The sequence below is a fragment of the Bos grunniens genome, chromosome 2, assembly GCF_055505025.1.
Source record: "Bos grunniens cultivar Pamir isolate PY7600 chromosome 2, Bosgru_T2T1.0, whole genome shotgun sequence".
Taxonomy (NCBI): domain Eukaryota; kingdom Metazoa; phylum Chordata; class Mammalia; order Artiodactyla; family Bovidae; genus Bos; species Bos grunniens.
This window is the reverse complement of record NC_141166.1, coordinates 11,126,386-11,153,178: the sequence shown is the minus strand read 5'-3', so window position 1 is coordinate 11,153,178 and position 26,793 is coordinate 11,126,386. Positions and strand designations below refer to the sequence as shown.

Here is a 26,793-nt window from a genome sequence, read left to right as displayed (position 1 = left end):
ACTTGGTGAGATAGATACAGTTGTCCCCGTTTCACAGATGATGAAACTGAGGCTGAGAGTTTGACTTGGTGAAGAGTCAGTAAGACAAGGATAGAGAGAAAGAACTGAGACTTAAATTCAGACTTTCTGGTTTGAAGACTACTGCTTCTTCCACGCATTATCTTGGGTTCTAAGTATGCTTAAGTCCTGATGTAACCTGACAGTGGGGAAGCCTCTACGCCGCCTCACTGCCCCTTCAGGTAGCATTCTCAGCGTCACCATTTCTGTGTGGTGGAGCTCTTTGTATGACTTTTATCCTAAGTCACTGTGCCTCACTGAGCTCTGCTCCTGCTGTCACTGCTCCTTTCACTGAGGAGCACGCAAAGTCCTGAGTGCTGTCTTTCGGTGATCTAAGGGTGAGTTGATTTGGGGTTTTCTTTTCCTCCACAATAGTTGGTTGGTTACCAGATATCTTTGAGCCTTTGTTATTTTCCATACTAATGTGTGTTTCTCAGTCGGTCTTTCATTACCTAGGCAAGCATGATACAGTATGGTTTTTGTTTTTTGTTTTTTTGAATGTAGTTGATTTACAATATGTGTCAGGTGTGCAGCATAGTAGTTCACGATTTTCAAAGGTTATATTCCACTTATAGTTATTATAAAATATTGGCTATATTCCCTGTGCTCTACAATGTATTCTTATAGCTTATTTTATACCTAGTAGTTTGTACCTCTTAATCCCCTAGCCCATCTTGTCCCTTTCCTCTTCCCTCTCCCTCTTAGTTTGTTCTCTGTATCTGTGAGTCAATACAGTATGGTTCCTATAGGAACTTAGCCTTTTTATGGACAGGGATCAGATAGGAATCTTCAACCTGCACAGTGGAAATGCAGTTTGTTAGCCAGTTTGAGTCCTTTGAGCTCAGGAGCTTCCCATGGTTGTTTAGATTACAGAACCATTCAGTATGCAAAGACTTGCTTCTTCCTTGATTAGAAACTCCTTATTGACTAAATCTACTAGCAATCCAGAATATTCTGTTGATTGGTCTTATGCTTACTCTTCAGGTTACACCGGGAAGGTGAGTGAGCTGCAGTTCACCCTCAAGGTGAAGTTTTGGCCTTTTGAACTAATTTTTTCCCCCTCAGGTGTGGACTAAGCATAAATGTAGTTTAGAAGCTAAAAATCAGATCTACTTTAAATAATTCTCAAAGAAATGATCTGTCGGTTGGGCGCAGTCACTTATGCCTGCCTTCACCTTGCAAGTAACACAGTCAGATGGTATATTTATTCGTATGCACCACTTTTCATTCCTAGCAAGAATGTGCTTTGTGGCTTGGAATGACAGTATGGAGGTAGTGTCAGATTGCTGTTATGTTTCTTTGGCTGCAGATTCTCCTTGCATTCCAGGGTTGAAAGTACGGAGCTCTTTTTCTAAAAAACAAGACATTGTGGAATGAGACCACTGGTATGTTGTTTTTCAGGGAGAGCTTGAATGTTTCAGCTTTCCACTTGTTCCCTAAGATGTAGATTTGAAGGATTATAACCTAAAGCAAAGACTTTCAAAATTGTAGCTTATGAATCATAAAATCACCTTTTCACCCTTTAGAAGAAGCTGTTAGTCTCTACTAGAAGGCAATGGCACCCCACTCCAGTGCTCTTGCCTGGAAAATCCCATGGATGGAGGAGCCTTGAAGGCTGCAGTCCATGGGGTCGCTGAGGGTCAGACATGACTGAGCGACTTCACTTTCACTTTTCACTGTCATGCATTGGAGAAGGAAATGGCAACCCACTCCAGTGTTCTTGCCTGGAGGATCCCAGGGACGGGGGAGCCTGGTGGGCTGCCGTCTATGGGGTCGCACAGAGTCGGACACGACTGAAGCGACCTAGCAGCAGCAGCAGCAGCAGGAGTTGTTAGTGACAGTTGAAGGCCTCTTACAGATACCACATCTCATCATGGTGGTTCAGTGTATTTTGGGGGCTCCATTGAGGTTGTAACTTCTTATTTTTTATGTTAATTGTAAACACTTAACTAACTCACAATTTGTTTTCCAGAACTACTTTCAGAGGGTACTTTTACAGAACAGCAAACAGCTAAGGGCTATAGGCAAATGTGTAGACATACTATCCACTCTTCTAGGATGTTTCTTTGTATTACACATTTTGATTTTATTCAGCTTGCTTTGAGTTTCATGACAGCTCAGTTTGCCAAGAAGACTCTTAGTTACAGAGCACATTGTAGGCTGCCCAGGCTCTGGAGGGTATATCTCTGTCTCCAAGAACAAGCTCTTCCTGTAGCCTGAACCATCTTAGAGAGGCGGGGTCCGTGTGTATTTGGGAGGTGGGGAGAACAGTCTTTAGTAGCCAGTTTTTCTGACCATTTTTGTCACTTTTATGCACTAGTGACTTGGTTCTTTGCTGTCTCAGGTAAATATGCCGAGGACATTTTTGGAGAGCTCTTTACTCAGGCAAATACTTTTGCCTCTCGGGTAAGCTCCCTTGCTGAGAGGGTCGACCGCCTACAAGTTAAAGTCACTCAGCTGGATCCCAAGGAAGAAGAAGGTAAGGAAGCTGAGCTCAGCATTTGCAGGCTCTGCTGAGCAGTTGCTTAGAATTTTTTCCCCTGATTTATAAAAAAGTGAGGGGGGAAATCAGAGAGACCTATGGAGTTCTTCTTTGAAATGACACAAACCTGGGTGATATTAAGAAACCTTTTCATCTCTACCACACCTCCACATACTCCCTTTCTCCCATTTCCCCAATTCCCTCTTTCTCAAATTCCCCTTCCCCCCAGTCGTGTTTGCTACCATAAAAGTACTTGGAAGATTCAATCCTCCTAAGGAGGGGCCTGCTAGATCTGGCCACATAGTAAACCTTTGTGTTGCCTCATTTTGTTCAGTCATGAAATGGCTGGGCCGCTGACAGCCTTGTGGGGCTTCCCCAGAGGGGGAGAAGAAAAAAAAAAAAAACCTGGCTGCAGACAGCCGCAGCCAAGAAATGCAGCAGCTGAGGCCTCTCTGGCTGGTGTGACTCAGTGTTTGCTCAGATAGCCTGTCGTCCATTTTCTAATGCCTTCCATCTTCTTTCAGTATCACTGCAAGGAATCAACACCCGAAAGGCCTTCAGAAGCTCTACTGTTCAAGACCAGAAGCTCTTTGACAGAAACTCTCTCCCCATACCTGTTTTGGAAACATACAACACCTGTGATACTCCTCCACCTCTCAACAACCTTACCCCTTACAGGTAGCCTGGCTAGCTTCTCCCCTCTTCAACCTGTGGCTAACAACACTAGATTTTCTTTTTAAAGATGTTGTGTACATCAGAGGATTGTATCAAAAAGCGTACTACCTACCCCGGAGTTGCTTATGGTGGAAGAAGCTAACATTTACCATATAAACAGGTGTCACTTATTATTGTTTGGTTTCTGAAACTCATATATAATATGAGTGAATATAATATATAATATTGAAAGTTTGTTACAGCATTTATGCTGCAGAGTTTAATTTGGTATAAGCCAGGTCCATCTTGGACTCCATCCAAGGAATTTAGTTATTATAGAACCAAAAGGACTTTGTTACAAGGCAGTCCTATAGCTTGCATCCCAGGGGCAACATTTTAGCAAGGCTCCCACTTACTCTGAAACCGCTAGATTACCAGATGTTTGGGCGTGTTAGTGGGGCCAGCCTTTTGGACTGGCTTCTCTGGGCCCTGAGGGTCCTTCCAGAGCCTAAGGAGTAATTGGCATTCTTCCAGTGAGTGTCGTTCACTTTGTTTTGAACATCCTTTCAACATTCCCCTGTGAAAGGACCTACGGTGCTATGGCTGGACTTGAAAAAGGCAGCCTTATAGACAGCTTAAAGCCCCTCCCCTCTAGTGGTCTGGTCTGGTAGTGTTACCGTGTAAAAAACTTCCAAGCAGGGACAGAAAGCGAATATTTATCTTGCTCACATCCATAAATATCTTTGGAACAGGTAAAAGTAATTACAGATAGCTGGAGGCAGATGTCTTCTGTGAGACATGGGTGTACTGCAAAGTAGAGTGTGTGTGTGTGTGAAATTCAAGGACACCCACCTGATCCAGAGAGCCAGAATAGGAACATGGCCACTTCTCACACAGATGCAGAGAAAGTGCGTGGTACCTATCCTTTGTTATTACCGTGTGAAATTACGTCTGCCCCTTGGCTCTCAAAGGGGCCAACTAACATAGCAGGGCAGAGATCTGACTCTGCAGCCTCCATCATTGAGTCTGGTTGGACCTGGGCAGAGGGTTTGTAGGAGAGCAAGGGATTACACACTTAATAATATCGAATGGAGTATGGTAAGACGAGTATATTTTTCAGCTAATGTAGGGTGTTTTCCTTTTTAACATTCTCTTCTCAGTTTTCTGGATTTAGCCTAACAGAAACGAATGATGTGGCTAACTCAGAATAAGATTTAATATAAAAATCATTAGTGCTTGATTGGAACTGGTTTCTGTGTATTGTGATAGGATTGGAGGTCAGAAAAGAATTACCTTTCCAATTTGTTTTAGTTCAGAATAGTGTAATGCATGCTTTCTGAAAAAGGGGAGAGACTTAGCCATGCCAAAGTTCAGGTTTCCAGCCAGGGTCATTGAATCTGGTGGATGACCCTTACACTGACACTCATCAGCTCACCCTGTTCTTCTGTCACAGCCACTAAGAGATGGTAATTAAATCTTGTGGTCATAGAACAGCTGGCTGTCTTTTCTCACTGGGGCCCCCTTGTGGTTGGGGGATGGGGGCGGATGCTGAGCTCTTCTCATAGGTTAAGTGCTGTGTTGCCTATATTTACAGAGGAATGACAGCTACACACATAATACACATTCATGTGTGTATATGCATACGTCTGTACACATGTGAAGCTGTGCATGTGTACACGGGTTTTGGGTGGGTGGAAGGCCATTAATGCTTGCTGGAGAGTCCTGGGCAATTGATGGTGGTAGGGGAGCCAGTGGCAGAAATCCCGTCTGATGTGCCAAGATATCAGAATGTCCTCAGGGAGATGTCTGCGGCCCTGGAGATCATTAGACATAAGCAGGATCCCTGCTGCTATAAACCATTCTTGCCCTAACCATGCAGATTCCTCCACCAGGAATTGAATGTAAGACTAAGGTTCTTAAAAAGCTAGATAAGTAAAGAGGTGCCATGCCATTCAGGGGCTTTGGAACTCTGGTATAGAGGAGGAAAATACGCAGTCGATTTGAATGACTTCTTGATTCCTCAGTGTAAAAACTGCTAACTGGTAGGTGTTTGGAATATTGGATTTGGTTGGGAGCTCATTTGTCTACTGACAGCTACTTGTCTTCATTTCTATCCCAGGGACGATGGGAAAGAGGCACTCAAATTCTACACAGACCCTTCGTACTTCTTTGATCTTTGGAAGGAGAAGATGCTGCAGGACACCAAGGATATCATGAAAGAGAAGAGGAAGCATAGGGTGAGGGGAAAGGGGCTTCTGTTCTACACATCAGTAGGCACGATTGTGGAGGGGGGATAAAAAGGAAGCCAGTCTTGTGTGAAGTAATCATTCTGAGTGGCTGCTTGCTTGGATGCCAGGTGAGACTCTTAAAAAAATGTGTCCACTCCAAGCACAACCAAGATGAAAGTATAAATCACACCAAAAATGTGTTTGTTCCCCCCAGTGCTATTAACAATTGAGTATATTCAGGCTGAGTTTTAGAAATTGACTTTTCTATTCACCATTTATTTCTTTTGCAATTTGCACCTGACTCTGCTGGACACTTGAGCTAGGCTAGTCCCTTCCGCGCCAGCTTTGCAGCTCATTTCTCAGAGATCAGCACAAGGCTCTACAGTGTTCGATTTGCAACGGGAGCGGTTTAACACTTGACTACTGGTTGGGCGGGGCAGGGGTGGGGGCATAGGCCTAGTTTTGGTAGAGGTGCTCCCCTCCCCTTAGACTCCCAGTGATGTGTGTAAGCATATGACCTAGCAGTTGCAACCTCACAATCCCATTAGCATGGCTGCTGGGAGGCCTAGGAGAGCACCAGGGGCTAGTGCAGCTGCACAAGCTGAAGAATCCATCAGTTGTTTGGGTTTGTTTTTTAACTATTTCCTTATATCTGTCCCAGATATCTATGGCTGTCATTATTTCTCTTCTCTCTTCACTGACCTTTGTGGCATAACGAATAATAAATAGCTATTTATTAACTTCCTAACAGTTAGAGTTGCTCAAAAACATGAATGAATTACCCAGAAAGATGGTAGATTTCCATTGCTACAGGTATTTGAGTGTGGGGTTGAAGAAATGTGTTTGAGCCCAGGAGGTGGTTTGGATTAAATGACCTCTAGGTCACTCTAAACCCAGCAATTTTGTAAGTTCTGTGGTTACTGTATGTTGTCTAGGCAGATTATCTCTAGGGTGTATATCCATGAAGGTGGGTGGAATTTTAATGAAGAACTTTGGGAAATGTTTATTAAGCTTTTCTGTTTCTTTTCATTATAGAAAGAAAAGAAAGATAATCCAAATCGAGGAAATGTAAACCCACGTAAAATCAAGACACGTAAGGAAGAGTGGGAGAAAATGAAGATGGGTCAAGAATTTGTGGAATCCAAAGAAAAGCCTTCTCGGTAGGTGCTGCTCTTGGTAGCATTGCTTCCTCTTGGCAGCATTCTTTGAAGGGTCTGGGCACCTGGGGGCAGCAGCCTGACAGCTCTGGTGTGACACCTTTCATACCCCTGACGTCTGGCTGTGTGGCTTAAATCAATACCACTGCTAATCAGCTACTTTAAAGTACCTCCATTTGGTGATGAAAATTTGCTAAAAAACAGGAAAAAATCTAGAGGCTCAGCAGTTTAAATAAGGTGACCAGAGTGGTCTGGAAAATAAAGCGCATGGCTTCTAGGGCCCTTACGATGTCTGAGGGCCTCAAATGAAAGACTAGAAAGGGAAGAAAAGTGGTCTTAGGAGTTCTTTGCCTTCAGAGCATTGATTCGAAGGTCGTGACTAAGAACTGGACATTTCATGGGAGTAGGGAAGGCCAGGCAGAGAATTTGTGCACATCACCAAAGCAACTTTTCAGTCAGCCTTTGTCAGTCTCGGGAGAGAGGCTGGCCAAGGGACTGAAAGCGGACCTCAGAGACAGTGTGGGAAAGGCCGTGCAGCCAGTACTGAGGCTATATATCTCTGTGGAGAAATAGTAGATGTCAGTCTGACCCCATTTCCCAATACCAAATCACACTAGAGGTTTAAAAGGGGGGAAAATGGTTTTAAAGCTTGGTTTGATGCTTATCCTGGTATCCGACCTGTGTGACATTCAAAGCCAAGTCGCTGAGATTGCCTGGCATAAATGTCGCCCTGGTTTTCCCCTAAATACCTTGCATCCTGGCTGTCGGAGAACCATGCCAGCCCATACCGGGTGTCTAGGAATGATGAAAGGAAAGAGTTGAGTTGTTCTTGCTTTTAGGAATAATTCTACCATGAAATTCTTGACTTTTAGAAATCTTGACACTTCTGACACTTGTTCTTCCTAGATTAAGAGATTTGTTTTAAAGAGTGATGAAGATGGTGAGAGGAAAAAAATGAACCTTTCTACAGGGGAATCAGCCCTGAGGGTACCTCCATTACCTTCACCTCCCAATAAAAAGGGGCCATTTGTTCCATGATCTCATCCTGTTCAGACAGGCCCTTGTCATAGGAAGGCTCAGTGACTCTTAAGACCAGCAGCTTGTGTGTTCAGAATGCCAACCATTACGTGTGTGTGTGTATGGTGATTCTGTTGTCCGAGAGGTTTGGGATCAGGCTACAAGGCTGTTCTACATGGTAAACCTGTAAAGAGATATGCCAGGTCTACAGGGCTGAAGGCCTTGGGGATTTTTTACGTCAGAGCATCATTTGATTTAGTTAGTTTCCTCCAACTCTGTTCTCCTTGGGGTCTACTTTAGATGAGTTCCTTATAACCCAGCAGTGGTGGAAAGAAGGGCGAGGTGGAGCGGGCCAGGCCACACTTTTATTAGTTGCTGCCTGGTGTGTTCCTGTTTGTGTGGAAGTTTGTTGCTGTTCACCCAGAGTGAATTCACCCACGGCCCAGTGCTATGAGGGACAGGTGTTCATGAGGCCAGCCCTAGGACCCCACTTGAATCAGCAGCTTGGTTTGTGAGATAAGAGACCACATCCAACTACCACATAGCAACTTGCATTTATCCTCAGCTTGGTTTTATCCTCAGTTTGGTTTTGCAGTCAGATGCCTCCTTGGCCTTTGAGCGCTCCAGAGGCTTGCCGACCTCAAAACCAGGCTGTGTGCCAGTCACGTGTTTGCAGCTCACTAGCCTTGGGGCCTGGCTTTGCCCTTTGCCGCAAGACAGACTTTGGGATTTGGGTCTGGGCTGCTCCTAACATTTGGGAGAGAATTTCAAAGAACTGGGTGTGACAAGGCCAGCACTAGGAAAGGAACAGCATGATTTTGATAAGCTGGGTTGAGTCCCATTTTTACAGACAATCCAACAGAAATATCTGGGAGAGGGGAGGGGAAGATTGGGAGATTGAGATTGACATATACACACTACTATGTATAAAATAGATAACCGGTAAGGACCTACTGTATAACAGGGGAAACTCTACTCAGTACTCCATAATAACCTATATGGGAAAAGAATCTAAAAAAGAGTCGGTGTGTGTGTGTGTGTGTGTGTGTGTGTGTGTGTGTGTGTGTGTGTGTGTGTGTGTGTGTGTGTGTAACTGATTCACTTTACTGTACACCTGAAACTAACACAATATTGTAAATCAACTATACTCCATTAAATTTTTTTAAAAAAATAAAATAATTACAACTACAGCAACTTGGGGGAGTAGAAATATCTGGGAGATATTTAGCAATCAAATGCATTTTTTGTGGGCTTTTTTAGGAAAGCAAGAGAGTATCACTCAGGCTTTAAATAACAATTCTGACATTGGGTTCATTATCAGGTATCCACCCACCTTGGTGTACCAGAATGGCAGCATTGGCTCTGTTGAGAATGTGGATGCAGGCAACTATCCACCACCACCACAGTCAGACTCCATTTCTCCACCTTCTCCTTCCTTCTCTGAGGACAACTTGCCTCCCCCACCAGCAGAATTCAGGTAAACAGTGGCATCTCTTCTATTTACTCTGGTTGGTTAAACACTCAAGAACAAAGTAAAAGTTCCAAATCCAGGCCAGGACCACTAAAGTAACTCCAGACAAGTGAGTCAGGATAATAGAAATAATTGATATTTATTGTCTGTAAGGTACCAGGCATTATAGCAAACTTTATATATGTTACTTAACCTCCACAAGAGTCCTCTTGAGATAGGTACCCATCTTACAGACGAGTAGACAGGGACGCACAGAGGCCCGTGAACTCACCTAGGATCACACTGTCAGTAGGAAGCAGACTCATGATTGGAAAGCAGGCCAGTTTGACTCCAGAGCCTGAATTCTTAACTACTGGCTACACCTGAACAGAGAAGTCACCAGCTTCTCTCTCTGTTTTTTAGCTTAGCTCTGTCTGACTCAGCATGAAATAAAGTGGTGTAATCTGCTGCTGTCCATAAAATACTGAATAGCCTTTCTCCCTAGTTGTCTAGGAACCTAGTAAGTAGTTGCCTTTTTCTCCTGTTGCCTCTGCTCCATTTCACTGTGGCCAGAATCTCCAGAAAGAATGAAACAAAGGAGAAGGAGATGAGACTTAGGATCTGACCATTTTGATATTTGTCAGTGTCCCTGGCAGAGGTGTATACAGGAAGAGTTAGCATGTCATGGCTGGAAAGGGGAGGGGTCTGAGGAGTGTTAGATTTCAGTGTTTCCTGAGGAAAAATAGTTACTTTTCTTTCTGATGCCTAACAAGTGAGAGCTTTGAAAGGTACATTTGTCTCCTTGGACACTGTTTAATCAGAGACTGGATGTTGAGGACCCTCCCAATGGAGACCTGTAGCCGCACTGTCACCCCACCCCCCGCCCTGTTCCTGGAGTCTGAAACCATTAATCCCAAACCTCCTTCTGCCTCCCAATCACTTCCTGCTGGTTGCCGCGTCAGATACAGTGAGGCTCCAAGGTCTGTGGAAAATTCCAAGATGGATGCTTTCCTAAGGAGTAGCTATTAGTGTAGGACAGACACAAAGGTGGAAAAAGAGGCCCTTCAGCTTCACACATGGCCTCAGACCTCGCCGCTGCAGGCAAGCAGGCCTGACCCAGGAGAGGTGAGCCTTAATGCTCCCTCAACTTGGGTCAAGTCTGGCGGCACATTCATTTCCCGTCTCTGCTGACCCTCAGGCCCTCATTCGCGCTCAGGCTTTTCCACAGGAGCACTGAAGGTGTGCTCACCTGAATCTGCACCCTGGTCAGGTTTGCCTAGCTTGGCTTGGGTTCCCTGCCCTCACAAGATCCCGTGCATGTTAATAGCCTGTGGAATGGAGCCTGGTGGGTGGTGGTGTTTGAATTTTTATTTCGGTTCGTTCTTGCGTGGCTTATTAGTCCTGGCTCCAAGATTGAGCTGACCCTTCCTCTTAGAGGAGGACTCAGGAGGGCGCCTTCCCTTGCAGAGCTGAAAGGTTTGAGGGGACCTAAGAGATGGTCTTGGCCAGCCTTACCTGTTAGAGAACTCCTAAGTCCACTTTTTTTCAGGCAGTATTTCTCAATTTCTGCTTCTACTCCTGCTGATGGGAAGCTCATTATCTTACAAAGCTGCCCATTTCAAGGCTGGGAATTTCTGACCATCCCCAGGTTGTTCTTTCTGTTTGAGCTAAAATGAAATTATACCGTCAACCAGAATGAACCTAGGGTAATCGATAAGCTTAACATAAGGGTGGGTGTTTGCATCCTGAGAGTGATAGTGGGTCTTTTTCATTTGTCCTTTCAGCTACCCGGCAGACAATAACCAAAGAGCTGGACTCAAAAGGTCCAGTGTGGTCAGCCCAAGCCACCCACCGCCAGCTCCTCCTCTGGGCTCTGCGCCAGGCCCCAAACCCGGGTTTGCTCCACCACCTGCCCCTCCGCCTCCACCTCCGATGATAAACACTCCACCCCCACCACCACCTGGAGGATTTGGGTCTCCAGCGACCCCTCCACCACCTTCACCCCCATCTTTCCCGCCTCACCCCGATTTTGCTGCCCCTCCACCTCCTCCCCCACCGCCGGCAGTTGACTACTCGACTCTGCCACCACCTCCCTTGTCCCAGTCAGCAGGAGGCGCACCTCCGCCTCCGCCCCCGCCCCCTCCTCCAGGGCCCCCTCCGCCCCCTTTCAGTGGTGCAGATGGCCAGCTGGCTGCACCTCCTCCGCCACTTTCTGACACCACCAAGCCCAAGTCCTCCTTGCCTCCTGTGAGCGATGCCCGCAGCGACTTGCTTTCAGCCATCCGTCAAGGTAAACCCCCAGTGGTGGGTCCAGGATCATGGCGCCTTGTCTGGGCAGCTGGGTTGACTGACTGGAGGGTGGACGGGGGGGGCCCTGTGCCCTCCCAGGGGAATGGCTTTCGCTGGGTGGAGAGAGAGTAGGACTTCAGACCTCAGATCAGTCTGAAGAAAGGCTTCACCCCAAAATGCAGAGGTTTGTATTTCTTTCCACCTTGGTTTAAAGTAAAGGCTTCTTAACCTAGGATGTTCAAACTGCTTGGAAAGTTATGCTTTGTGTGTTCTTGCGTTCATTCTGTGCCCCAGAGAAAACCAAGAATCACTGTCTTGGAAGGTACTTCCTCATCTGGACTCAGACACTCCCTGTCCTTCACTTTTTTACCTTTCCTATTCTTCTCCGCTCCTCTCCCCCACCTTCCCACCTCCTTCCTTCCTCCTTTTCCCTCCTGTCTCCATGTCTCCTTCCTCTCACCCTGCCTTCCTCCTCTCCCTCATCATCGTCTTCCCATTGTGGAGCATTTATTCTCTGTCAGAGGCTGGTTCTGCTCCCAGGAGGCGAAAGTGGTTTCTTCTGTTTGATCCTCAGTGAATTGAAGGGTTGTCTAGAGGAGACAACCTCAGGCAGCTCAACTCCATGAAAATCAATGACTTCGGCAGACTGAGTGCCTGCTAGATGGGGTATGGCAGCCACTCCTCACTCAAAGCCTCGTGAGAAGTACCGTCCTCACCAGCCTGAGAGCGTGGGAGCCTGAAAGAATGGCAGGCTCCCTTTAGACGCTCTTGTCGCACTGGGACCACAGTGTCATAAAGCCTGTCTGACTTCTCATCGGCTTTCCCCTTTCCCTCTTTGCTCTCCTCCAGCGTCCTTCTATTTAGCTGTCCTTTCCAGTACCCACCTCCACCAGGGGCCACTCCCTCTTCCTCAGTCCTGGATGGATTCAGAGACTGACGCTCCTTCTTAACCCTCCTCTCTCTCCCCCTCCAGGCTTTCAGCTGCGCAGGGTTGAGGAGCAGCGGGAACAAGAGAAGCGGGATGTTGTGGGCAACGACGTGGCCACCATCCTGTCGCGTCGCATTGCTGTGGAGTACAGCGATTCGGAAGACGACTCCTCTGAGTTTGATGAAGACGAATGGTCGGATTAACTCTTCTGCCTGCCGCCTACTTCCTTTTTCTTTCTTTCCTACCTGCCTTCTTTGATGCCTACCCCAACAGTCCCAAGGGGAAGAAAAGGGAGGAAAAAAAGAATTTCAAGGGGCCAGAGCCTTCCCTGAAGCAACCAAAGATATATCCCAAGTCCTTCCTCCAAATCACCATGTATTTCCCGTCTCCCTGAGGTCAGGCCCCATGGGGCTGCTGAGGTTCAGTACCTGGGATATTCCCTGTTCCCTTCAAGTGACTGTTGCCGACTGAAGAGAAGGGAAGACCCCAAAGCATACTCCTTTGATTGGGTTTAAATTGGAATGGTGCCTTCCCCCAGGAGCCATTTTCTGTAGTCTTCCAGAATCCTTGTCCTCAGCTGCTTTGCATAGTGCCAGCCATCTTCTGGTCCTGAAGCCTGCTGGCCCTTTTCCCGTGCATCGAGAGGGCGGAGCAGCCGCAGGCCCGGTGCCTCACCCCTCTGTCCTCATCCACAGGGTGAGGCTGCCTTTTTCTAAGCCATCTCTGTGTCTAGATGCCCTTTATTCCAGGAGCCATCAGGCCCCTAAAGAAATGTCTTACCCTCTCTGCTCAGAAACAGTGCCTTTATGAAGGCAGGGGTGGTTGCCTCCCTCCCAGGCTTCCTTCCCTGACTGTGCTGTTCCTGTGTCCCTCAAATACCCCTCCCTTGCCACCAGGTGCCTCCAAGCACCACAGCCCGGTTCTAACCTCTAGACCCCATGACCAAACTAGCCCTGACACCCAGGGGTCTGAGCCTCTGCTGCGGTTAGGAGCCGAGCAGAGACTTGGAGCTGCAGGACTGGAAGAAGACGGAAGTCTTTGGGTTAAATGACGCTGAAGCCTGGAAATGGGAAGTGACTTGCTCACGGTCACACCATTGGATGGGGACAGAGCTCGAGCCCAGAGTTCCTGATTCCGAGTCCCCTGTGCTTTATGGGACCAAATTGTGGGCACCTGCTAGATTCTGGGCTCTGCGCTGCTCCAGACCTCCGCGCAGAGGGGAGTCCCAGCAACAGGGCTCAGGGCCTGCGCCAGGCCTGTCCGTACTGCTCAGACCCTCGTGGCTGCTCTTGTCGTTTGCCCCCGCTTTCCTGTCACCAGCCCGGCACCTGGCCTTGAGAGCTGCTCTTTTTGGGGGACCAGAGTAGTGAGAGGAGGAAGAGGGTAGGCAGTGTGACAGGTGCTGCTTTCAATTCCTCTGCATCTCCTCCCCCGTTTGTTTCCCCAGTTTAAGCATAGGTCCTGCCAACTGTAGAAACTTCAGTCCCTCAGGCTGGCAGCGGCCGCAGGTAGTGCCTGGGGAGGTGGGGTGGGGAGGCCTGGCAGCTGTGAGGAGGGCTGAGACGCAGGACGTCTCTGGGTCCTGTTTCCAGCTCCCCTCCTCACTGTACCATGATGTTCCCTCCCTCCCTCCCCCCTTTTTCCCCAAGCTAATACACAGGTGCTATTCTTGAGGAAAAAAAGCTGGTCAGCTTTGGCCAGCAGTGAGGTTTCTTCTGTTGTGTAGCCTCTTAGGCTGAAACCGGCTTTTCCTGGCTTCTCCAGCTCTCCGAGCCCTGAAACAAAGACAAACAGGATCTGTCTCCCCCCAGCACAGCACATGGTTCTAGTAATTGCCAAAGCCCTCATCAGCCCCTCCAGCTCGAGGAGAGCGTGCAGTCGTGAGGACGGAGCCGTTAAGAGGCCAGTGTGCCCGCCTGTCTCCCCAGATAGGGCGTCTTGGGCGCAGGGCAGGCACCGGGCTCCAGCGCTGAGAACCAGAACGTGTGCACCCCTGCCGTGCCTCCCACAGTGTGCTCCAGAAGCTGAAGGTGCTTTCTTCAGAACTCTAAAATGGCTGTTGAAGGTGCCCCCAGCTGTCGCCCAGCAGTGACCAGGGCAGCAGGCAGAGGGCAGCGGTTCTCCCAAATAGGAGTCTTGGGGCCTGGCCAGGCCAGGCCAGGGTTTGGGCCTAATGGCTTTGACTGAATCACCCCCATCCCCCTCCTTTCTGGAAAAGGGGGAGCCAGCACTGTGCTCGTATCATCCTGCTCTGACCTTGAAGGGGGCGGTGTTGGCCTGGCTTCTGGAATGGACAGAGCCTGCCGTGGAAGAGGGCTGGGGGCAGGAGGAGGTGGGGAGGGGCACTGCCTGCGGAAGGTAGGATTAGATCATTAGCTCAGTGACCTCCTAGGGTTTCGATGTGCTGTGTTCTCATCCTACAGCTGGTTTGGTAATGATCTGCAAGTCCCGGAGAGCAACAGCACAGCTCTGCCTGACGCTCTCATTAAAATCTATGCAGCCAAGCTCGGCGCTTTGTAGCAGCCGGCCTTGCGAAGCTTCCTCAGCTCGGGGGGCTGGGGACCCAGTCAGCCGAGAGGCCCTCTGGGCTCTACTTATGCATATGTGCACCAAAAAAAAAAAAAGCTTCTTTAAACCCAGAGCCCTTTAAGATGATAAAGGACCTTGTGCAGGTAATTGTGTGTCTTTGGAATCCTGTAATTGTAGAAAGCCAAGTTTAGTGATTATTTAAACTGGGCTGAGGCTGGTGAGGGTGTGGAGCAATGGCCCCTAAGGACTCTGAGGGCTGAAGGCAAGGAGCCGCCTCCCTTCCCTGTTCTGCCCAGCCCAGGGGACCTGCCCCCATTCCTGTGGCCCAGGGGCCCAGCTTCCAGTTCGGCAGTGTCAGAAGTGACTTGTGGCTCTGCCTTGGTTGTGAGATGAGTACATTCCAAAGGAGCAGCCACGGGGAGGGGGCAGGCTCAGCGATCCCTTGGAGGCTCAGAGCAGCTGGCCTGAGCTCCAGCTCGCGTCCAGCGGAAGCTCGCGCCCCTCAGAAACGACCCTGGCCAATGTCACCGCAGAGCCGAGGCGGTGTTGTCAGGGCTAATGTGAAATCTCTTCCCGTGGCGCCGATCCTCCGGCTCTGCAGCGCCAGCTCGGACAGATTGAGGTCTCTGTGGCTTTGGTGACCCTGCTTAAGCATTCCCACCGTGTCCCAGCTCTGCTCTCTGCCTGCCTCCCACTGCAGCCCCCCCTTACCTGGCTTGGGGAGGGGGGCAGTGCCCCAAGGCTAGGGGCTTTTGCTCAGGAGAGATGTCAGGCTTTCTGGGGTCGTCAGGCTTTGAGCTCTACCGGGGTCCAGCTGACCTGGGATACCAGGTGTGCCCAGAGATGCACCTCATCCCGTGCCTCAGGAAGGGCTAGGGAGCAATTTTGTTATTGTATTAACTTTCCTCAGTTAACTCACTTGAGAAACTAACCAATTTTTACTTTCTGTCTAGAATGATGTATGTGTAGGAGAGTGAGCTGTAATGCTCCCAAAGTGCCTTGTTTTCTCTGATATAAATATATTTATAAGGACCTGGTCTGGTGGATTATTCTTGGGTGTGTTTGCCACATGAAGATGTTAGGGACTGGGCTTGTATGTCGTGGGGTACAGTCTGAAGATGGGGCCCCTTCCCCTGAAGATGGGACAGGAGCTGCAACTGAGATCTGAGCAGTGGGGCTGAGCCAGACCCCTGAAGTGACCCTTTCCTCTTTCCCCTGCTCCTCTCAGGTCCTTAGAAAAGGACATCCAGTTTTTCAAAGCCCTGTGCCTCCAGGCCTGGTCTCACTTGAGTCCCTGCCAGGTTTCATGTGTGTAGCACGTTAGCACACCAAGTGACCTGAAGATTCTATGTAACTTTTAATGTATACTTCCGAATACATAAATGCCAACATTTTAAATAATTTGATGAAAGTCTTTGTAACCACGCAGCCACCTCTGGGGTGTGTGTGTGTGTGTGTGTGTGTGTGTGCACACTTGTATCTGTGTAATGGGAGAAGCAGTTCCAAGGGGGCGACATTGATAGCCACAGGTGGTGGTGGCCAGAGCTCCACAGGGAGGTCGGTGTGGGTGGGCTCAGAGGGCGGGGGCCTCTGCCTCTGGCTGGTGCGCCCTGTGCGGGAGGTGGGGGTGTTGATTTAGGAGGAGACCTGTTGGGGGATGTGGAGGCCGCCTCAGTTGGCTGAGAGGGGTGTGCTGGGGCCGGGGAGGGCGGCGGGGGGGCGGTGGGGAGCCTCACATCAGGCAGGAGAATGCTGATGCTGCCTGCCAGCATCTGGCCGGCATCTTGTCTGCCTCTCAGACCCGAGCAACTTACCTTAAATAGAACGACTTACAATGGAATCCGATAAAAGGGTTAGGCTGCCGCAGGCCCCCTCTCTCTCCTGCCTGGGAAGGTGACAGGTCTGGGTTTCTCTTCTGACCCTAAAAAAATGACCTACCCAGGAAGCAACGGTTGTACCGAGCACAGCTGCTGCGAGTAGCTGTCCCCGGGGGTAATTGATGAGCGGACTCCCTGTTCCAAGCCCAGCAGACGGTGTGGGGCGGCCCCGGGAGAGGGGTGGGAGCCGGGTTGGTGACTTGGCTGGTCACGCCTGCTGTTGCGAGAGAGTCACCCACTGGCATCCCAGGAGAGGGGGCAGAAGTTTTGAATCGTCAGCAAGTGCTGCGCCAGCCACTCTGAGCTCATCGCTGGGGGTGGGGGTGCCGGGGAGGGGGCGCGGGAGCCGGCTGGCCCCGGCGGAGCCCCTCGCCCCACCCTCGTGCTCAGGCCTGTGTTTAGTCAGCACTTGGCTTCCCGAGGTCGGTGACTGACAGGCAGCCAGACGCCCGCCCTGGGAGAAGACAAAATGGTGGTGTCGGGAGCCGCCCTTGCTGGAGAATTGGAGGGAAGGAATGTGGTTCTGGGCAGCTGGGAGTCTGACTTAAATTCCAGCTCCTCCGCTTGGGAGCTTCAGCTCTTTGGGCTAGTCGTGAGAAGAATGAGCATTCAACTACTACCTGCCTGAGACTGCCTATGCTTTATTTCACCAACCAAGGGTCTCCCACTTGACAGTTGAGAAAAAGATTCAGAGAGGTTGAGTTGCCTAAGACCGCATAGCCGACCAAGAGCAAAGCCATAGTTCGCACGTGGGTCTCCTGTTCTGCCCACCACACAACGTAAACCATTCTCAGAATCTCTCCATCGAGGATCATGGTGTTTGGTGTCAGAGGCGGGTGTGTTAAAGGTTTTCTGTTACAGGCTGACCTACCTACCCACTGGTGCCTAGTTTTATAAATGATGGTTAATTTTGCTCTTGCTTTGAAATAAGTGAGCTGTACTGGGGGCCCTGCTATCCTAGACCTTTAGAGTTAGAAGTACCCTGTGCCCTCAACTGCCTGGAACAAAGTGGTCTCCCTGTGTATGGGCGGGGGCTCCCAACAGACACAGCTTCAGTATATGCACACACCTGTTAAGATGTGGGCATTTGTGCACACTCAGACATGGAGACACGTGCACACAGAATGCTGTCTTTGTGCACACAAGAGCACAGAGCGGCACACAGTTACAGGAGCACAAGCACAAGCAAACCACACAAAGTCCTCAGGAGCCACCCCTCCTGTGCTGCCTTGGCCAGCTCCGCACTGCCCCCTCCTGGCCGCCTGGCGGCCAGGGCAACCTGGCAGCACTTCTGTAAGCGCTGCTCTGGGTGGTTGTCAGCTAGTTCCCTCCTAGATCAGGAAGCTAGGAGCTGTCTCAGGTGCTCCCCAAAGCCAGCCTTAGCCCCGGGAGAAGTGTCTTGTGAGGGGTCTGAAGCTAGAGGACAAGAAAATAAGCCTTTCACACCCAAAAGAATCTCTCCCTGGTAGAATGCTCGGTACCATGGTGGCAGGCATACTGCAGAGACACCCTCCCACTGCAGCAGGCAGGCATCCCCGCCCTTACCTGGGGGATTGTGCACGCACCTGCTCATGCCCTGCATACGTATTTAAAGAGAAGAAGATTTCCTGGCTGAGAAGTCGGAGGCCAGGTTTTGTAGCTCTCACCTTGCGGCTCCCTCTGGGACTCAGCTCCCTCCTGTTCAGTGAGGAGTTGAACAGGATTATGTATTCTGCCCAACACCAACCCCCCACCACAGCTCCAGTGTCTTGCTGTCTTGGGAACTAACCTCTCCCAGACATATGCCCGGGTAAAGCACATCCATAAAGATGAACCCATGGACTCCTCAGGCAATCCTGGAAGGATGGCCAATACCAAGCTTTTTATTCCTAGTTTACAGTTGGAAAGGCAGACACAGAGAGGTACAGCAACTTGCCCAAAGTTCACACAGCAAGTTGGCAGCAAGCATGAAAGTAGAAACCCTCTGCTTTCCAATGCCCCTGGCTGTCTGCAAGAAAGCAGAACTCACTGTGGGCTCAGGCCCAGAGCCAAGGAGACAGGAACTAGAGAAGCAAAGCCAGAACCTCCGTCCTGTCTGGGAGCCCCGAGGCTGAGGAGAACCCAGAGGGAGTAGTGGGCTTAGGTATTAGGCAAGTTCCACCACTCCCCGCCCCCAACACACACCCCTCTCCCTAGACTGCAGGAACTTCAAACTCCCTGTTCCTCCACAAAGCCGGTGGCTGGTTGTGGGAGTTCTTATTCTGTGGCTATTTGGGGGTCCATCATGGTAGGCACACAAATGGTGTGCACACACATGCCTGGACTCTGGGTGTGCATGTACAGGTGTGGATGGATGTTCTTACATGCCTACAGGTATACCTAGGTGTACATTCATAGGCATGTATAGCATGTAAACTCGTGTTTGCAAGCATGTATACATGTGACACATTTGGGCATTTAGGTGAAGTGTGTTTGGATGTACATATATCAGTGGTCTCTGTATCTGACAGGTGAATTTATCAACATGTAAGATTTTGATTAATGGGGTTTTTCCTGAGTGTGGGTGTGTGCAAATGTTCACATGCATTTGTGTGAAGTGGGCTGGAGCATGTCCACCCACATGACTAGTGTGTTTGAAAGTGCGTGCAATCAAGGCTCAGGTGACTGGGTGCATGTGAATCCTAAGTGCCCTCCCACGAGGGTACGAAGCCAGTGCCCCCCCCCAATCCTGGTATAGGGGCACCCTGCCTGGCTCCAGCTCAGCACTGAGCTCATAGCACCCCCGCCGTGCCTCGCATTCTATTCCCCAGACCCAACCTGCTTGGCCAATTTGCAGCCTCTCGCTCCCAGCTCCTGAGAAGGCCTGCAGCAAAGTCAAGGGGCTGGTGGCCAATTAGTGAGGGGGTTAATCAGGGATCTGGGGACCCCCGGGGGGTGGGAAGCCAAGGGCAGACATTGGGGTTGGCAGGAGCCTGATCTGCCTGTCATGAGGCTGGGGGGAGGGGAGGCTGAGCCAGCCGGATGGTGCTAGAAACCAAGGGTCTGCCTGTGAGTTCATGATTGCTGAACACTGACAGTGAGGAACCTGTGTGACTGTGTGTACACTGTGTGCAAAAGACATGCATGTACATATATGTGTACATGTACAAGTCCTTGAATGTAATCCTGTATGCACATGTGTGTACATGACTGATGCCATCTGTATGCACACGGGCAGTTTTGTGTCTGTATATATGTGGGTGTGCCGTGGTGTGCAGATGGGTCTGGGTATGCAAGCATGCCTGGACCTGTGTGCACACATGTATATACAAGGCTGTGTGTCTGTGTGCATACGTATTTGTGCAGGGGCATGTGCATACATTTAGGTTTGTGCTTCTGCATGAGAACATGTGTACCTGAGGTTGACATGGTCTGTGTACATGTGATATATCTGTGTGCACAGGTGTGCATACTGGTGTGCAGACACACTGATCATACGTGCGTGTCTGGATGTGTATGCATGTGTGGGTCTTCTCTCAACAGCCAGGAACCTGGACCTCCATTTATGTGCCTGTGTGCACACATGTCTCTGCATGTAGGGAGTTTCGGGGTGCAGGGTTGGCAGGTTTCAGGCTCCAGGAGAAAATCTGACAGACGAGACTTGCCGCAGCCCCTGGCCCCAGGAGCCTGTTTTCCAGCCTGCAGAAGCTGTGAGCCCGTGAACTCATCTTATATTAATAGCTGCTGTCTCCTCACTTATTGCAGGGAGAAGCGGTCATGGCCCTGGTGGGGGCTGCCCCCTCCACAGGACCTGGGAAGAAGGGGAGAAGAGAAGGGCCCCAGCCCCACCCTAAGGCCTACCCCTGCAGGAAAGCAGGGTTCTGGGCCCCAGCCTTTGCCTCCTCCAAGCCAGGGACCCCCCACCGCACTGCCCAGCTCACCCTCCTGGGCCTCAGTCACTGGGGGGATCAGGTATGGAGTTGGACAACTGGCTAAGGCAGAGAGGCTGGAAGGCTTGGCTACACCCCACCCCGAAAAACAGACACACAGGCATACACACACACATGCATGCACACGTGATGAGCAGCCCCAGGCTGAGAAGTCTGAGCCTGAAAGAGACACAGACGGCTTCAGTTTGAGGGCCAGACATGTCCCTTTTCTCAGGGCCCTTCGGTTGGAGCTGGGACACAACCTTCAGTGGCCCCCACTCTGATGAGGAAGGTAAAACTTCTCTGTAAATATTTACTAAGGAGAAGTGTAGCGAGGTGTGTAAACTTCATCTTCACAGCCACAGGAGGGCTGAGCCAGGGAGGCTTCCTGGAGGGAACACAGACTTAGGGTACAGGGAGGACCTGAGATGTAGCTGCAGAATCCCAGGGGAAGGAGAAGCCAGCGGGCCCCACCTTGCACACAGACCCCAACCCGGGGACAGGCTCAGACACCCTCGTGTGGGCCCAGGACTCAAGGCCGAGACTGAAGATGCAGGCTTCCAGAAATGCCTGAGCGCCACCTCACAGCTGCACGGAGACAGAAGAGGACTCACAGCGTGAGGGTCCACCAGAAGTGAGGCTGGCCCTGCTGGGCCCCGGAGCCGGAAGCGGGGAGGGGGCCAAGAGCCAAGTCCGCCAAGGGTGGGATGGGCCCTGGCCCTGCTCTTGCGGGACCTTGGTGGGTGCTCCTTGGGAGTGTGACGGAGGCAAACAGGAGGCCTGTTCCTACACTGCCCCTCCCAAAGGCCTAGGGGTACCCTGGAGACCCCCAAAACTTCCCATAGCCCAGGACAGGGCTCCCTGCCCTGGTTTCCTTGCTTGCTATTTCTGAGCTGCTCCTGAAACAAATTCCCTCACCCAGAAAAGAAACAGATTGGGAGTCACAAGGACCTGGTTCAACCCTCAGGTCAGCTCAGCTCTTAACTGTGTGACTTTAGGCAAATCAAATGTCACCTTCAGTGAGGATTTTGAGGGCATCCGTATCTTTTTTTTACTTTTGGGCCACTCCATATCACTTGCAGTATCTTAGTTCTCCGACCAGGGATCCAACACGGGTCCCCAGAAGCAGTGGATAAGCTGAACCCTAACCACTGGACTGCCAGGGAAGTCCCAAGGGGCACTCTCATTTAAAGATTACATGTGCTCCCTGTGCCTCGATTCTGAGGATATATCACTCTGACATTATCATATTTTAGTTACTCTCTTTATTACTGTGTCCTCCAGCTAGAATTTACGCTGCCCACAGGGACAGCAATGAATAAACGAAAATTCATTACTCTCAGAGCCTCAACTTTCTCTTCTGTAAAATGGGGGAAGCAGTAGTACCCCCCCCCTCCCCCAAAGGGACCATGGTGATGTTGTGTGAGATGTTTGGCATGGGACAGGTGCTTCCTGACTGAGGACCTTTTCCCTAGGGACCTTCCAGGAAGGTGGGGAGAGGAGGTAAGCCTCAACCTGACCTGGTGGAGCCTCCCCACTTTGGGCCTGGATTGGCACTGTGTGTAGCTCAGCCCAGGCCCTCCCTCCGCCAGCTGTGACCCAACCCTGTTGGTATGCCCACTCCCCTTGGATTCCTGTGGCTACTATTGGGGAGGAGACTTGAACATCAGGCGAAAGCTCTCTGGCCAGGGAAACAGTCTCCCCATCTGTGCAATAGGGGTGCTCTGAGGGCCCCACCTCCAGGCTTTGCCCATCTGGGTAGATGTGGGTTTGGGGTAGTCAGAGCTTCCTCTTCAGCCACACCCCAAACCTACTCCTGCCTGTACCTGGTGAACAAGTTCTTTTTGGTTCCAAAACAGTGAAATTCAGAGTCCTGCCCAATTTTGTCCTCAAATGCACGCAAGGGTACACACACACTCTTACTATCACTCACCTTTGCACAGAAAAAAAGCCCTTCCAGCTCCTGAGTGAACAGACCCCATCCAACCACCTCCCAAAATGGGGCCACTGGCTCTGAAAATTAACCCCAACACAAGGCAGGATCCAGAATGTCCTAAGCCTTTGGCTTGGGAAGGCAGGAGATGAGGGGGCATCGGCCAGGGGACAGTGCACAGGGCCTGGAAACAAATGTTCCTCTTTGGAATCCTGGCTCTGCCATTTCCTAGCTGTATGACCTTGAGCTGACCACTGACTCTCCCTTGGCCTGCTTCCTGGTCTGTAACATGAGAAGTTCTTACCCGTGCCAGGGGGTGCTTGTTAGGCAAACGTGAGCTGACGGATGCAAAACGCTTAGTGCAGTGCCCAGCACACAGAAGACACCTGTGAGTGGAAGAGGCTGCTGTTGTTTGGAACACCTACATGCCTTGAGCACATTCTTCATGCCCAAACCCCAAACTAAAGCTAATGTAGGCAAGATGTGAGCAACTGAAACCCAAGGGGCTCTAGCACCAGGAGTTCTAGTCTCGGTGGAGGTGGGGTTCTTGTTTGGGGATGCCTGAGTCTGAACAGAGGAACCCATCAGATTGGCATCCTGGGGTGGGAGGTGTCACCTGCCAGCCATACTCCACCTGGGTCTCCAGTTTCTTGGATCCTCCCATAGGTCCCCAGGCCTGGCCTAATCCTCCCATTCCAGGCTGTCACCCATTACACCCCATACCACTCCTTCCACGCACAGACAAATCTTATTTATCACAAAATCATTTTTTTATTGAGGGTTGGGTTAGGAACAGGAATAGGGGACTGGGGACCCTACCCCAGATGGCAGAGGGCTCAGGTGTTGGCTCGCACCCTGCCTCCTGTAGGGCACTGCAGGGTGAGACCTGACCCCAGGCTCTGGCTATGGTGCTGGACACCAGGCTGGAGTGGAGCTGGGGTTACTTGGCCTGGTTCCGACGGCCGACCCGGCTGCAGTTCCCAAAAAACGGCCACCAGAGGGCAGTCGGCCCCCAGAGCAGAGGAATTCTCGGTTTCTCAGGTGATGGCTTCTTAAAAAAATAAAAAACCAGAGGCTGGTGTGTTCCCCCTGCAAACCCGAGGGGGGCGGGCCTGGGGAGAAGGCTCTGGTTTCTATGATCTCTTCGATAAAAAGTAAGCAAAAATAATAACAAAATACGTGGTTTCTCTCTCTCCCTTTTCCCCCTCTAGGAACTGAGGTCAGAAATGAGGGTGTTGGGGACTGGGAGTACCCTGGTATGGCCTGGATTTCAAGGTGTGGGTCTCTTTTTTTCCCCTTAACACCCATAAATAAATTCATAAATAAATAATAAATAGATATTCTCTTTGTATGTGCACATATATACAGATAAATCTTTCTCTTATCTAGGCAACGGAGTAACTAACCTCTCTGACTCTTTAGCTCAGAAACCCAAAAGTAAAGTGACATGGTCAAGGTCAAGGCAGGGGGAAGGTCAGGGACTTGGAATGGCACTGTGAAATACCCAGCAGCCTACTGGAACTCCAAGCCCATCTGGGCTGTGGGACATTTCTGAGTTGGAACCCTGACCACAGGAACATTCTAGAACCATGGAGCCAGCTGGGCCCTGCAGGGATCTGAACAGAATCCTGTGAAACACCCAAAGTCCTAGAACTCCAGAACCAGCTGGGTCTTGGGGTGTGGAGCTGGGGGTTGGAACAAAGCCCTGGAGGACCTAACACTCTGGAATTCTGTAGTGATCAGGGCTGGAGGGTCACCAGGATGAGACTAGACATCACTGGGGGAGCGGGATCGGAAGAGCGTCTTGGAAGAGGAACAGCAGCAGCAGACAGCCCACAGCACCTTCTGCACGTCCTGGTTGCGGAAGGCGTAGATGATGGGGTTGATCATGGAGTTGTAGGTGGCAGGGAGCAGGGTGAGATAGGTGTAGAGGGGTGGGGAGTGGGCATCGCCCAACAGGCAGTAGACGGTGAAGGGCAGCCAGCAGGCGGCAAAGGCGCCAAGCACCACGGCCAGGGTGGCTATGCCCTTTCGGGTGGCCACGTAGTGGGAGGCAGGCAGCAGGTGCCGCTGGAGGGCAATCTGCTGGGCGTGGCGGCAGACAATGCGACAGATCTGGGCATACAGCTGCAGCATGATGCCAAACACCATGAAGAAGGCAACGGCCAGGACCACCAGATGGTTCTTGGAGAGCGGATAGACCACGCCGCATGTGGCCCAGGCATCCAGGCAGTTCCAGGCCAGCACAGGCAGCAGCCCCAGGCCCAGCGCGCCCCCCCACACTAGGGCCAGCATCACATAGGTCCGCGTCACTGTTGTCTCTGAGTAGTAGGTGAGCGCATTGTACAGAGAAAGGTAGCGATCAACGGTGATGGCCAGTAGGCTGCCGATGCTGGCAGTAAAGGCCATGGCCAGCACGCCAACCAGCACCAGGCTCATCACTGCTGAGCCAATGCAGAAGACAGCAGCAAAGTGCATGACCAGGCCCAGGCCTGCCAGCAGGTCTGCCACAGCCAGGCTGCCCACTAGCAGGAACATGGGGGCACGGAAGGCGGGAGTGCCCACGATGATGGCCACCACCAGCGCGTTCTCACAGGACACCAGTGTGCCTGAGATGCACAGTACTACGTCCCAGGCCGTGGGGGAGGGCAGTGGTGTGGCAGGGCCTGTGGGCCCCTCTGTGGACCCCATGCTGCTCATGTTCACGTTTCCGGGGCCAGCAGAGAGCCAGGCCAGGGGGCTGCCTGCACCCCACATCATGGTACCTGTAGGAGAAAGGCCCTGTGAGAAGCTGGCAGGGCTGGGTGCTGGGTGGAGGGGTCTGGAAGCAGTGGGGGTCTCTCCTCAGGATACCTGGCTGGGTCCCAGGTTGCCCACCCCCTCCCATGCCCTGAAGCTCCTTCCAGGATACCCTTGTCTTCGCCTATGCCCCTAGGCCAGCAGGGGTCTGGTGATCCCTGTGGTGGGTCGCTCCCCTCTCCCTTCTAACTCACTGAGTCCTGCAGGTCTCTTTCTCCCACTTGTGTGACTGAGGAGGACAAGATCAAGGACTACCATAAGTGGATAGAGGCCCATAGGATCCCGGAGAAGCTGGGAAAGGCCCAGGACCGGGGGAGGGGACATCTCAAGACTGACAGCAGCTCTGCTCCCTCCCCACCAGGGAGGATGACGCTCAGTTTCTGAGGCTCACCAGACCCCTCACGATTCTCAGTATGGCCAGCCCCAGACTCCGCCCCCAGAGAATGCTCGTGAAGCTCCCGCCAGCCCCCACCCTGCACTCCTGGGGTAACAACATCTGGGACCTCAGCCCCCCAACACACACTCGGCCAGACTTCTGCCCCCCAGCTGGACCCCTCTTTCTGCCTGAACCTCTGGGTCTTTGGGACAGACACCCCCTGCTGGAAGCCAGGATCCTGTAGTCAGATCCCTCCCTCTGCTTGGACACCTGGATCTTGGGCCTGACTCCGCCTCCTGTCCGGACGTCTGGATTTCTAAGTCGGACACCTCCTCCTGCTCGGACGCCTGGGTCCTGGCCCAGACGCCTCCTGCCGGCCCAAACTCAGATGACCATCAGTCCCTTCAGGGCCTCGGGTCCTTGCAGGAGTGCTCACCCCACGCCGGGCTACCCAGCTGACAGCTCTTATCACCCAGACCCTGGGTCCCTTCCTGTGAGCCCAGACTCAGGGTTCCTGGTCTCAACCTCCGACCCCAATCAACCGCTGGGAGCTTGACCGCTTGCCCAGCGCCCCAGCATCCTGCGTGCCCTCTCGGATGCCTGGTACCCAGGCCGGGGCCCGCTACTCACCTCTCGGAACCGGGCGCGGCCGGGCCGCGGGAAGGCTGAACTCGGGTCCGGGCTGCGCAGGGTGTGTGAGGACCCCGAGAAGCCCCCGCGGCCGCGGGAGAAGCGGCGTGAGTCACCCCGCCCCGCCCCGCCCCCGACCACCGCTTTGGTGACGTCAGTGGCCCGGCTGGCCAATGGATGCGTCGCGCTGGGGCGCAGCGCGCGCCGCTCGGCATAGTAATGAGGCCTCGTGCCGCCCGCTCCCCCATTCATAAAAAGCGACCGTGGCTGCGGCTCCGCCCCCTTCTGAGTCGGCCCGCGCTGTCCTTGACGCTGCGCCCTCTACGGGCCGGGGGTTTCGGGGTCGCTGGTGCGAGAGCCCTTGAAGTCTCAGGAAGGTGGCGGGGGGCATGTGTTAGAGGGAGAGGAGGAAAGGGGCCCCGGAGAGTTTATGGAGGTGATGGGACCCTCGGGTGGCAGAGAGAGGCTGACGGAATTCAGGTGACGGAGACCGAGTGATG

At 51.6% G+C, this 26,793-nt stretch overlaps 2 protein-coding genes across 13 annotated transcripts in view; one reads left to right on the top strand and one right to left on the bottom strand.

Moving 5' to 3' along the window:
* The window catches only part of WASF2 (WASP family member 2), a 92,521-nt gene extending 76,698 nt beyond the window's left edge, over window positions 1-15,823 (top strand). For all 12 annotated transcript variants that reach the window (XM_086330786.1, XM_086330795.1, XM_086330787.1 and 9 more), the window contains 7 exons: window positions 2,402-2,536; window positions 3,064-3,217; window positions 5,313-5,430; window positions 6,457-6,581; window positions 8,917-9,072; window positions 10,830-11,335; window positions 12,308-15,823. In XM_086330786.1, the coding sequence (XP_086186912.1) occupies window positions 2,402-2,536; window positions 3,064-3,217; window positions 5,313-5,430; window positions 6,457-6,581; window positions 8,917-9,072; window positions 10,830-11,335; window positions 12,308-12,465 (1,352 nt within the window). In that variant the 3' untranslated portion in view covers window positions 12,466-15,823. The remainder of the gene's footprint in view (window positions 1-2,401; window positions 2,537-3,063; window positions 3,218-5,312; window positions 5,431-6,456; window positions 6,582-8,916; window positions 9,073-10,829; window positions 11,336-12,307) is intronic.
* Window positions 15,824-23,239: 7,416 nt separating this feature from the next.
* GPR3 (G protein-coupled receptor 3) lies at window positions 23,240-26,432 on the bottom strand. Its single transcript, XM_086330809.1, has 2 exons — window positions 26,294-26,432; window positions 23,240-25,253 (listed from the first exon to the last, which is right to left on the bottom strand). Exon 2 carries the CDS (start codon window positions 25,246-25,248, stop codon window positions 24,256-24,258), a length of 993 nt encoding a protein of 330 aa, XP_086186935.1. The 5' UTR covers window positions 25,249-25,253; window positions 26,294-26,432; the 3' UTR covers window positions 23,240-24,255.
* Between the last annotated feature and the right edge of the window lie 361 nt (window positions 26,433-26,793).